Source organism: Dermacentor andersoni, chromosome 9, assembly GCF_023375885.2.
Source record: "Dermacentor andersoni chromosome 9, qqDerAnde1_hic_scaffold, whole genome shotgun sequence".
Lineage (NCBI taxonomy): Eukaryota > Metazoa > Arthropoda > Arachnida > Ixodida > Ixodidae > Dermacentor > Dermacentor andersoni.
Genome location: NC_092822.1, coordinates 24,719,960 through 24,732,231, shown reverse-complemented (window position 1 = coordinate 24,732,231; position 12,272 = coordinate 24,719,960). Strand labels below are relative to the sequence as shown.

Here is a 12,272-nt window from a genome sequence, read left to right as displayed (position 1 = left end):
ATCAAAATTTATTATGAGTAGATCAACCGAGCCTAATCAAGAATTAAGGGCACCTTGAGATTAGCTAGACCTGATTAGGCAATCTTAATTATTATTTACATACATAAACATCGTCATAATTTTGGCTAAGGTTAATTAATTAAGCAAACGTCGTCACTATCAAAATAACTAAGCCTGAATAATAAATAAAAAGATAATTATGCTTATTTACCTAAGCTTACGTTTCACTTGAGTGCACTTCTAAACCGCACCGAATCATATGACGTTTATTCATGCTATGGTGGGAGGGGGTAACCAGGGCTCCGTACTGCAAAAATGCATGCAGAAACTCTACTGTAGTTGTCAAAGTGTGCATAAGCCTACCCCCAAATTTAAGTCGGGCCACCCTCAAATTTCAACTTGGCCCACTACCAAATTTGAGTTGGCCCACGGTCAAATTTCAAGTTGGCCCACCTGCAAATTTCTCCAAATTTCAAATTGGTCCACCCCCAAAATTTCAAGTTGGTCCACTTCCAAAATGTTAAGTTGGTCCACTCCCAAAACTTCAAGATGGCCCACCCCCGAAATTCTAAGCTGGCCCACTCCCAAAATTTTAAGCTCGCTCACCGAAAAATTTATGTTGGCCCACCCCCAAATTTCAAGTTGGCCCACCCCCAAATTTCAACTTGGCCCACTACCAAATTTTAAGTTGGCCCACCCTCAAAGTTCAGTTGGCCCACCCCCAAATTTCAAGTTGGCCCACCTCCAAAGTTCAAGTTGGTCCATCCCTAAATTTAAATTGACCCACTCCCAAATTTCAAGCTGGCCCACCCCCACATTGCCACTTGACCCACTACGAAATTTTAAGTTCGCCCATCCTGAAATTTCAACTTGGCCCACCCCCAAAGTTCAAGTTGGTCCACCCCTAAATTTAAATTGACCTACTCCCAAATTTATGTTGGCCTACACACAAATTTCAATTTGGCCCACCCCTACTGCAGGCCCTCCATGGATTTTCTGTGAACCCTATTATCTGTATTGTTATTCTCTCTAACCAATCTTCTTTTCAACTGTTCCTCATCGCTGATAAAGCTACCAATCATCTACATTTTAACCATTATAATGATTAAATGTCGTAACTTCGTAAATTACGCATTATTACACTTTTCGCGTTTTCGCGTTACACTTACAGATCTTGCGGTACTCGTCGAAGAATGCTTACACATTAAAATACGCTGGGAGTGCTTATTAACTAGCGGGAACATGTTGGTCCTTCCACGTTTCCAATGTGCTGGCATACCTAGTGCGGTTTGCTAGCAGCAGACACTGCGTTGCAGGCTCCGCCTGTTGCGCATCCACCTGGAGTGGGAGGCAGTCCACAGCCGCTTGCCGCCAGTAGATGGCGCGACAAGCGCAAGTGCTTCCCTTTGCTGCCTATTGCTGGCGCTCTAAGCAGCCTCCGCAGAGCACAGGCCACGCGCTCGCGTGTTCCCTTTCATAAAGGACCACCCTGTACATCATCAACACTGCACAGAGACCAACCCTTACTTTAACGAAGTGTACACTAGTAGCTGTGTTGGTGAAGAGTTTGATCATTCCGCCCTGCCATCGTCAGTAGCTAAAACATTTTGTCACCGCTAGAGCTATTTTGTTGACGTTTACCTGAATTTAAGAAAACATCAAGATAAGAGCATCACTAAAGATCATTTTAAATCGGTTCTATGTGGGCCAACAAGCATTAAAAGCAGTATTAATAGTTGTGTAGATAGTTGTTAGCGCTTTCATTACAGTGAGCAAAATGAAGCCATTTGCAGTGCATGGGTAATGGTTAATGTTGGATGTAAATAGATGCAAGCATCTTTAGTTGGTGATTTCCAATGACATCAACTGCCTTGCAGTGACAACCAGTAACAATATTTCATTGTCAAGCCAGGATGAAATGAGGTCTGAGGATAACCGCACAGTGACATATTCACTGACAGCACTTCAGGAATTGCACCTACTTGTATTCCTACTGGTTATATGCAAGTGCTTGCATTAGGCGAAGTGTTTTCTGCACATCTGTGATGAAGGCGCTTTGGCATAAACGCGAGCTGCCTGCGTAAGGCTGCCATATGGAGGTGCAGAGTGTGACAGGTACAACAACTACTTGCACTTCTTGCATGTCACCAGACATGCAGTGCTACTATTTCATACTTGCAAGTAGATTCTGGTGTTGACTTGTTTTAGATAATGCAGTGTACCTGCAGAAACAGATATTAAATCCTCTTTCTCTGCTTCGCAAAACAAGGTATCCAGTGCTCTTGAAACATTGCAAACTTTTTACGACTGTTCACTGTTCTTAAGTGTGCGACAGTAGTTGGAGCATAAGCTGAATTTATCCATTTGCACTATCTTTGAGTATGCACTGCAATACAGTGGTAAGTTAATTTGCCAGATGAGAAGTTACTGCAATAAAGCTGTTCTTACGTCACCTGCGTAATTACCTTTAATTACACAAATGACCTCTAAGGAATTTCTGTTGCGACTCACAGGGAGAGTGTTCTTTCAGTGATAATTGTGTTGTATAGTTCCATCGGTTGTATTGCGCATATAAGGGAAGTGCAAAGAAAATGATTCTCATCTAGAGCTCTCGCTTGGTGAGCTACAAAGAAAGGAAAGCAACAATCGAGCAGAGCTGTAAGGTTTCAAAGACAATGCCATATAGAAATACGAGCCTGAAGAATACATGCACAAGGCTTCAAATCAATATATCAACACAATAATTCACTTTGCGCAGTAGTGCACTGCTACATCACTCTAGATTAATTGTATTTCGCAACTACAGGGCACGGCAAAAGATTTTTGCACTCATATAAGTACCCAATAATAAGGCTGAGATGTAGTATAACAAAATACCTTTGGTGTTAATGTTATGTGTTCTGTTCTCCACATACATAAATCCAAATGTACTGTTGAAAAACTCCACATCTTGCACAAATGCAAGCCTAGATTCGCTTTGGAAATGCACAGGCGGCACTGATCTAGTCTTCATTTAATTCACGCCATGTTTTTTTCAATGCCCAATGAAGAGAAGCCAAATTGTGGCGACGAGTAGAATCGGTTGTGCTGTTCAACACCAACAAGACTGAAAAGTTAAGATAGTTTATTGAGCTGTTTGGTGCCATTCTAAAGTGGAAATCAAATTGGGGACGATTTTCTTGCACTGTTATTGTTGCACCATGTGCAACACTACCTTCGCCCTGTGAGGTGGAGAGGAAGCCCACTGATTCATTAATAGCTGTTTTGCAAGGTATGATTTGGTCCCGAACAGTGCCTGCTTCTTCATGACACCTTCCAGATAGTATGCACTGTTCACCTTCGCTCCTTGCTCCAAGCAGTCCAGCAGCATATTTCCATCAGAAGTGATTGCACCGAAAGTTATCGTTGATTCAGGGTGGCACTCATGCTGGCTTCTTTGAGGCTTTCTGTCAACACCCTATCGTATTGGTAGTTTAAAAACCGCTCGACATTGAGTAGTGCCTCGTCTGAAAAGGGAATGCTGCAATGTCATGCCGTGCTGCCGCATGCAGCATGGCACGCATCCAGGGTCCTTACATCTTCTGACCTTGGTCTCTTTCACCTTATCTGTAATACCGGTGTCACACGACCACTTTTGATCGCGACTAAGCCCGATCCAGATTGAAATTCTCGACTGCAATTGGCTCCCCCACCGTACATGCGCAAATGAGGCAATCACGACAGAGAAATTCGATCTGGATCGGGCTTGCTCGTGATTAAAAGTGTGCCATGTGGCACTGGTATTAGTCGATGAACTTCCTCAACCACGTACACCTTTTCGAGCAGCAGCTCATCTTTCACAATCATTTGGATGGAATGTTCGGAGATTAATTCGGCTTGGGCCATTTGGCTTTTCGAGAATTGATTTCTGGAGATTGCGAGAACTTGTTCTGCACCCTTTAAGTAGAATCCTCAATAACTTGCCGTAAGTAAGTAAATGAGGAGAGAGCATTACGACTGGAAAAAAAAAAATAATAAAGGCGATGAGCGTGTGTGTGTGTGTATATATCATCAGCCTGGTTACGCCCACTGCAGAACAAAGGCCTATTCCATACCAGTGTTGCCAGGTTAGGCTATATATAGCCAAATTAGGCTACAGAAAAATATTTTGGCCGTCGACTTGGGCGAGTTGGCTACGTGGCTATATTTGGGTTACTGAAAATGTGCGACTTGGCTCTGTTTGGCCTATATATTGTGCCCTTACCCACGCTTCAGAGGTGGCTCTCATCAAGTAGCAACAAACCTCAAAGGCCATATACTGATCTAGACATCCAACGAGATTAAAAACAAGATATGCTCACCTTTCCTTGAAAGAGAATCGATCAACCTATTGCACATATCGGGCGCAGGACTTACTCGTGAATGCCTTTATTATTACCAGATCATCTGCTTTTCACTACGGCACACAGCAGTAAATCCTAATGCCATACAACATTAGGCTATCTGTAATCAACTCAAGAAAGCTATATTATCCTATGAATCCTCTAAAACAATTCTTTCCAGTCTCCTACGGAAGCTAGGAAAGGGAAATTTATGCCGTCGATCTAGCACTGCAGTTGCCACTTACGCTCGTTGTTTACATTTCTTGCACCGCTCCTCCTCTTCTAGTTTCACAACTCAAACGCAAACCATTCGCAAATATCTGTTTTCTTTTGTATACTTGTGAATTTATTCACTTACAGCCAATACAAGCGCCTTGTGCCTGCCGAAATGGCAACACGATCGCTGAACAGATCACAGAAGCAGACGACAGGGAACAGGTTATAACTAGCGCTACGTTGCTCGTGCGTTCTGTCCCTAGCGGCAAAAGGGGGCGAACTAGACCAGGCGTGCTGGAGCAGGGAGATCTGTGAAGGTCTGGAGTTCAGTAGGTCGTGGGGAGGGAGGGGGGGGGGAGCATAAGGGGAATATTAGGGACGCCAGTTGATTAGGACTACCGTTCCGCGCATGGTACCGCGTACTTTGACAGCAGCCGCGGTGTGCCGTGCCACGTTGTCGTACGATCCGAAGTGTTACATTACGTAGGCTTAAAATTCGATCTTTCTGCGAAATTTCAGAAACAAGCAGTAAGCGCAACATCTATTTAATTTGGACGTTCCAGTAGCTGTCGGGAAACCACTGAAACTTAACTTCGCCCGGTGTTCCTTCAAGGTGTGGTGCAGTCGTAGTGCAACTTTGGCCGTGTGGCTAGCTTTATTTATTTGGTCCCTAGTGACACCGTGAGAAGGATCGACAGGTGCGTCAAGCCGCTCGGCAAAACGCCACGACACGCAGACTGTCAGCCGGGCCCTGCCAGCGCTGCCGTCGACGAGTGTGGGAAGTTATTCGATCGCAGCAGATCTGTGCCTGCTGTGAGGGAATGTCCACGATCGAAGGAGGTGAGACACTTGCGGGCCTTGCGTCGGAAGGCACAGCCGCTGGCGGTCACGAGAGCATCATGCCTTACTCCGAACAGATCGTGGCCCGCCTAACAAAGCGCGGTCTGGACTTCGACCGCGCCTGTCAGTATGACGAATTCAACGCCGATTGCTGGCTGTGCTACGACCTCGACCGATGGAGCAAGGTCTTGCACTTGGTGAACTTGGAACTGGTCGAAACCGAACCGGCCAGGGTGGCCATCCGATCGACGCAGACAGTTCGGCGTCAGCTGGGCGACGACGAACTTTACGACGCCGCTTACGTCTTCTGCTGGCTGCCGAAGGCGCATCGGTGCGTTCAGCGCATCATGATAGAAGAGCCGGGGGCGTTCATCAATGGATCACACTACCCCTTCGAGAGGGCCAATATCAAAGGCCAGAGGATGACGTCCTTCTACGGACAAGCCTCCATCCTCGCGTTGGCGCTAGGCCGGAGCGTCAACGTCCAGCATCTGAAGCTTCGCGCTGTCTACCAAACGCGCGTCTGCGATGAAGAGCTTTCCAAAGGGCTGGCTGGCCTTGGGCATCTCAAGAGCTTAGAATTATACCATTTCCCTATCAATGCATCAATGTCGAGATCCGTAGCAAATTTGCTAAGACGAAACGCGAGCCACCTTACTGCGGTTTCCATCTGCTGTAATGACGTGTCGCAGAATTCCATCGACTGCCTCTTGCTAGCGCTGCAGTGCTGTCGCTTCCTCGGCGAGCTGTCTGTCGTCGCGAACGATATTTCACGGGAAAGCGTGAACTCTATCGCGAGGCTACTGTGCATTGCGAAGTCCTTGACCAAACTGACGCTCGACCAGAGTCTGGAACACACGGTCGACCTATTCACCTTAGCAGAGGCACTCAAGGCCAATACGTCCCTACTGGAGCTTCACATTTGCCAGTGTGACACGCGCTTCGCGCCCCTTTTTGAAGCGCTAATCGCGAACGAGACCCTGAAGCACTTGGACCTGAACGGTTGCAACATCAACGGCAGTAATGCGGAGTCACTCGCGACAGCACTGGGTAGCAACGTAGGGCTGAGAAAGTTGGAATTAAAGGACGCTCATGTCGATGCCGACTCAATGGTGACACTTGCTCATGGGCTGGAAACGAACTGTGCTCTCGAATTGCTGGATCTGAGGGATAACACCGCGACTGTACGTGCCATCAACACATTCTGCAGAATGCTGCGGAGTAACAAGACACTAAAGAGTGTGCAGTTTTCTAAAGTTCAAGCTACAGAACTGGAAAGGTAATTGAATTGCCTATTCGACGAGCAGATGTGTTCAAAGCCACACACATGTAAAGGAACAGCTTTTAGGGCCGATTTCAGCATGTCACTGTTCTTTTATACGGTTTTATTTTCTATGTTGTTGAGTGTAGGGTAATATAGATGCTTTTTGCTGAAACAGCAGCTGACACTGTTCTGCGGCCAGAGCAACAATAATTGCTTCAGAATTCTAGCCAAAGAACATTTATATTAGGGTACTGTAGAAATGGGCAACCAAAAGTGAGGCGGTGCTATCACGCTGGCATAGGAATATAAAGAGTAAAAAAAAGAGTGTAAAAGTTGGTCAAAGGAGTTTGGCTTTTTGGTGACGTAAAGCAAGAGGGAGGAGCTACTTATAAAACTTCCTATTGTCCTGAAAATCAGCTTTAGGATTCCTTCCCTCCTCTAATGGTTCACACAAAAGTGTGCGTCCAAATCAAACACGCCTTAATTACCTTGGCAAATGCTTGATTGAAGACTGGATATTGTCAACCGGCACTCTAGACACTCCGCTGCATCTATGCCTTGCAGAGGTACACAATTTCGCTGATTGACATGTCGCCTATCGCTGCGTTCACAGCCCACAATGCAAGGGCGAACTATGGTGGTTACAAAAAGACAGATCGAGACGAACACAGACTCCACAGCTTGGGTCAACATGGTGTTTGTAACAAGCAACGCTTGCTTTGTGCCGGAAGTGCTTAAGAGTAGCGATAAATTTCCCGTGTCCATTTTGTTTCTTCTCCTTCCTTCTTTATAGAAACAAATTAACTAACATTCCAACTATTACGAACGACATTTGTTCACCCTAAAGCTGAAAAAATTATTCATAATGTGCTCTGGGCATACAGTTGGATAGCTTGCCTACTGGCGTCGTCTGGTCACCTTCCATTGTCTAGTCAGGTGTGCCTGAAAACTCAGGCGACTGGCATGCTGCGATTGGTAGCAATGTACATCTTTAAAACCTCATAATAAATTATATGCTTTACGGGGAGCACTTAGACACATCGATTAATGATCAGAAGACCTATGCTAATGACTCAGTATGTTTGTACAAGATCTTTTCAGGGTCCCTTTAACTTTTCTTCGCTCAGAGCAGCGAGTATGTCTACGAGGTGCTTGTCATGATCTTATTTTCTTTGTGAGTAGATCAGTATATTGTTTATTTACACACTACAATATAGGCCTAGGAATTTCTCTAATCCTTCATTAGCAATTTTCTGAAACCAGCCTCGAGCTTTTCTTACCGAAAGGGAGCCTGTTCACAGACTTCAAAGATCATCACGAAAGTCATGAACCGTTTCATCTCTTCTGAGAGGCACCTGCCAATACTCTTTGCATAGGTCAATTTTTGAAAACCATCTACATTCACTGGTTTAATCAATGGTATCATCAACAAAGGGCACGGGAAATGGGAAAAGTTCCATTTGATGATTTGTCGAACAATGTTCCCTGCAAAAACGGAATGTTCCGTCTTCTTTTGGAACTATTATTGTGTGCAGTAACACACTATCCTTAAGGCTGATACAGGCTCTAGCAAATACATATACGCAACCTCTTTAAACCTATGCAGGATGAATGACAGTGGGCTTTTCAACGCAGGTCAACTCTCTCCTTTGAAATGGCTCAAGACAAAGGCTACAGCTGTATCCAGATGCCTTGGGCCGAGCCCGACCTTCCTCCGCTGTCTGCAGCCGTGGCACTCGCTTCAGAGTCGCTGACAGAACTCCACCTAAGCGATGCCTACGCACTCACCGAAACCAGCATTTGTGCGCTGCTTGAAAGTCTCGCCACAAATGAATATGTGCGAACTTTAACAGTTGATGCCTGTATAGATAACAAACAAGTCGCTGTTGCATTGTGCTGTGTGCTGGCCTTGAACCAAACGATCCAGAATCTTAAGATTAGGATTAGCTCCGATGCGAACCTGGGGCGGCTTGGCATGGTCACCAAGGCGCTCGCAACAAATAAAACTGTGAGGCAACTATGTTTGGAAAGCTATAATTTATCCTTGAGATCGCTCCAGTTGATTGCTTTTATGCTGACAAAGAACACCGCAATCACTGACCTGAAGTTGAACTTTCAGGAATCCATGTCCACCAAGCGCGTTGGCATTCTTTCACGCGCCCTGGTTAAAAACCAGTCTGTCTTGGATTTGACGCTGGCCTCAGTGCCAGAGGCAAACCGTGCGTCTTTTCGTATGCTCACCTCCATTCGACGAAACACCAGTCGTCTAAACATGGCTGTGAGATTTCTCACACACCAGAGGCTAGATAGGCAGGCTGCCGTGGCATTCGAAGCCTTCAGTGAAAAGACGTCACTTGTTCCACACTTAATGAAAGTGACCAAACAGACTGAGGACGAGGCAAAAAACGCTGTGCTGTCAGCAAAGCGTTACATTCAGTCAAACTACTTTCAACTAGCGGGCATTGTGAGAGAAAGTGTTGTTTGCCACCTTGGCTTGGGAAGACAGATTGACACCTTGAATCACGAGTGCCTCTGTTCCATTACACGATATCTCAAGCTTTTAGATGTCGTCCCTGTATATTGCAGCAACCCTAATAGACAGCCGTAATATATTTGGGTAAATCTGGTGGAGCCTCATGTTTCCGTAGGTATTTTTCGACATAGGCACATTTGAGCATTGTGAACTATGTCACAATTTATTGTGGCTCGTTATTAAGAGGAGGCTTTAGCTCGGGCTCAACTCCGACGCGGCCTATTCAAATACATGTAAAACGCAAGAACATTTTTCTGAGATAACCCCTGGACCGATTTTGATGAAATTTGTTGCATTTGAGAGAGAAAGTTTAATTCTAGTGACTGTTGGAAGCGGAATTTCAATTTAGGGCTTGAATGTTGTTAAAAAAATTGTCAAATATTTGACCGTTTGAAAAAAATAGAAGCACGAAGTTTACAAATTCATAGCTCTGCATCGAGAACAGATATTGTGGTTATGTAAACGGCATCCATTAGATCATTCAAAGCGGACAAATTTAATATGTCATTTGATATGTTACCTGAATTTGTTACGTTGGTTACAAGGGTTTTGCAAAAGCTGTATTTCCATATTGCTAAATTTTTTTTATATTCATGCATAACACACCAATTTTGTCCGCTTTAGATGTACTATTAGATGCAATTCACAGAATTGTATTATCATTTTTAGTTGATCAGTTACAGAGTTGCAAATTTGATAGTTTCGTTTTTTGAAAATTTTTGATTTTTGCCAATGTTTAATAAAAAATTGAGGACTTAAATAAAAAATTCGAAAGCAACAGTCACTAGATTTTAAGTTTTTCTTTTAAATGCAGCAAACCTCGTTGAATTTGGTGCAGTGGTTACCGAGAAAAACGAATTTTCCTTTTATATGTAGAGAAAAGACGGGGAATGCGGGAGATGGAAATTCAAGACGATGAGCAAAACGTGAACAAGGTGAATGCAGGAGCCAGACACGGCTCCTGCATTCACCTTGCTCACGTTTTTCTCATCGCCTTTTACATGTATTTAGATAGGAGCACCCGAGCTAAAGCTTCCTCTTAACAATAAGATTATGTCTGGTGAAATTTGTCGATTTTAAATTTCATGCCCAAACAGCAAGGCCGATAAGCTAGTATGGCATCACAAATTGCTAAGTATTTTGATATTATTGACCTGCTTTTGTACAGTAAACGTGCTTAATACCTGCTGTGTTGTAAATGTTCGTTTAGAGAATTCAAACCAGTCACTGTTTATCGATCAATTGTTCACTTGTCCTAAGCAGAAGCTTTAAAAATCTCATGACGCCACGAGAAATTACCAGAGGATCTTCAAGCACTTTTTCTTTATTCTTTCCCATGTCTTTTTCTGGCGTGCCAATGCTCTACTGAAGGTAGAAGTGATATTCCTTTCGTTCCAGAAATGTAATTTATTAATCTATTTTCACTTAACATTTCTCTTTAGCGTCTCTTTAAGTGTGTTGAACTAAGTGAATGTTGTATTGTTCGGAAAGGCAGGCTGCAAGACAAGTAAAACAAGAACAACATAAATGCTGACCAACAATTGAAAGGTCACATAGCGATTAAAAGAAGGAAGCGGCAAAAATGATCTGCTCATGATAGTCCCCGACTCAGCCGTGCGTCTTAATCATATTGTGTTGTGGCATGTAAAACCCCACAATTTTTTTCTATATGCTTAAGATCCTTGTTCAGTTCCGATTGCCATGACATCGCACGATGACTTTCTTGCTGCCAACTACTGCCTCGCACAAACTGAAATGATCACGGCAGGCACACAGTACCTAAATACGCACATACACGAAAAAAAGGAAAGGGAAAATCAGGGAAGGTGCAGAAATGTCTTGACCAAGCCATGGTGCCGTTAATGTCTTGTCCATAGCTCAGATTGCTTCTTTCACCAAGAACAAAAAGTAATACCATGAGTGGCTGCTAATCGCATACAGCGCAATGTATGCCAGCCTCGGAATGGCTGCAGCTACTTGTGTTTGTAAGTTTCGCCTCACCTTATGTAACTTTGCAAAGTAAAATGTAAATATGCTGGTTGATATTTAAGCACTACACTGCAGTGATAGACTAACCATTGATTGTGGTATTGTGAAAGAGCAGCGATGTCACCTCTTTGTGTAAAGGCTATTAGGGCCGGTGTTGGAGAGGGTGCCCGCTTAAAGAATTTTGTTTGCTCTCCCTCGATGATATGGTTTAGCATGGTCTACTGTTGGACTAGGTAGTTTGTAATGAATTGGAAACAGAAACAAGGCATGTTGAGGCATGGAATGTTCTGTCTGCCTTGCTTCTACTCTCTTCCTGCCATTCTTTCTGCCGAGTCCAATGCTTCCATGAGTCAGCCACCCAATCTTTGGCACAAGTAATGATGACCAGACGTTCGAACATACTCTGCTTGTCCACTCAAAATGCTTCCACCTATATAGGGCACCTTTCAGGAGAAATTTATAATTGTTGAGCTATTCTCTAGGATAGCCTGTTTGTGCTTAATTAGGAATTCGCTATGAAATGAATGCCTACTACAAAGAACCAGGTGCCAATTGACCACTGTACATTCTTGCCAATTTAATGGAGTGTATACTGAATTACGACAAAGCTCTACACTTGTTGGGGACTGTGCTGCTCAGCAGTAATTCTGTACTGCTTTTGTGATACTGAAAAACTGGCATCATTTGTCTCCTTCAGATAAATTTTCAATTTCTGCCCTTTATATATGTTCATTGTAAATAGAGTGTTGTTTGTTAGCTATTTCATTCCATTTATTTTGATGAAACTGTTATTCTGGGTGTTCTGAATAGCCATACCATAGCTGTGCACTTCTGGGTAAGGCTTACCTCATTTTAACGGGAACTTTCATCCTGTGCATATTCCGTGATACCCTAATAATGGTAATTAAGACTTCTCTGGATCCATACTCGTTAGATGTCAGTTGCTTGTTTAATTGTTTGTTACCCTGTACTGTTTCATTCTCTGTCAGGCATTGTGAAATGTGGGTAGTGTGGCATTGTTTAGTGTTGTTAAATTACAATAAACACTGCATCTATGTCGTTCTGATGT

General features: G+C 43.8%; 1 protein-coding gene and 1 long non-coding RNA gene across 5 annotated transcripts in view; one reads left to right on the top strand and one right to left on the bottom strand.

The window, feature by feature from the left end:
- Window positions 1-12,272, bottom strand: part of LOC129383800 (uncharacterized) — a 111,322-nt gene that overhangs the window by 30,347 nt on the left and 68,703 nt on the right. The window lies entirely within an intron of this gene.
- LOC126527309 (uncharacterized) lies at window positions 4,932-12,269 on the top strand. The gene is made up of 2 exons (XM_055068777.2): window positions 4,932-6,696; window positions 8,317-12,269. The coding sequence occupies exons 1-2, from the start codon at window positions 5,399-5,401 to the stop codon at window positions 9,287-9,289; spliced, it is 2,271 nt and encodes a 756-aa protein (XP_054924752.2). The 5' UTR covers window positions 4,932-5,398; the 3' UTR covers window positions 9,290-12,269.

Excerpts from the sequence above, each read along its gene's own strand:
- LOC126527309 (XM_055068777.2), top strand. The coding sequence starts at position 5,399 with ATGTCCACGATCGAAGGAGGTGAGACACTTGCGGGCCTTGCGTCGGAA. Across the intron at positions 6,697-8,316 it reads CAAGCTACAGAACTGGAAAG|GTCAACTCTCTCCTTTGAAA; the intron begins GTAATTGAATTG and ends TTTTCAACGCAG.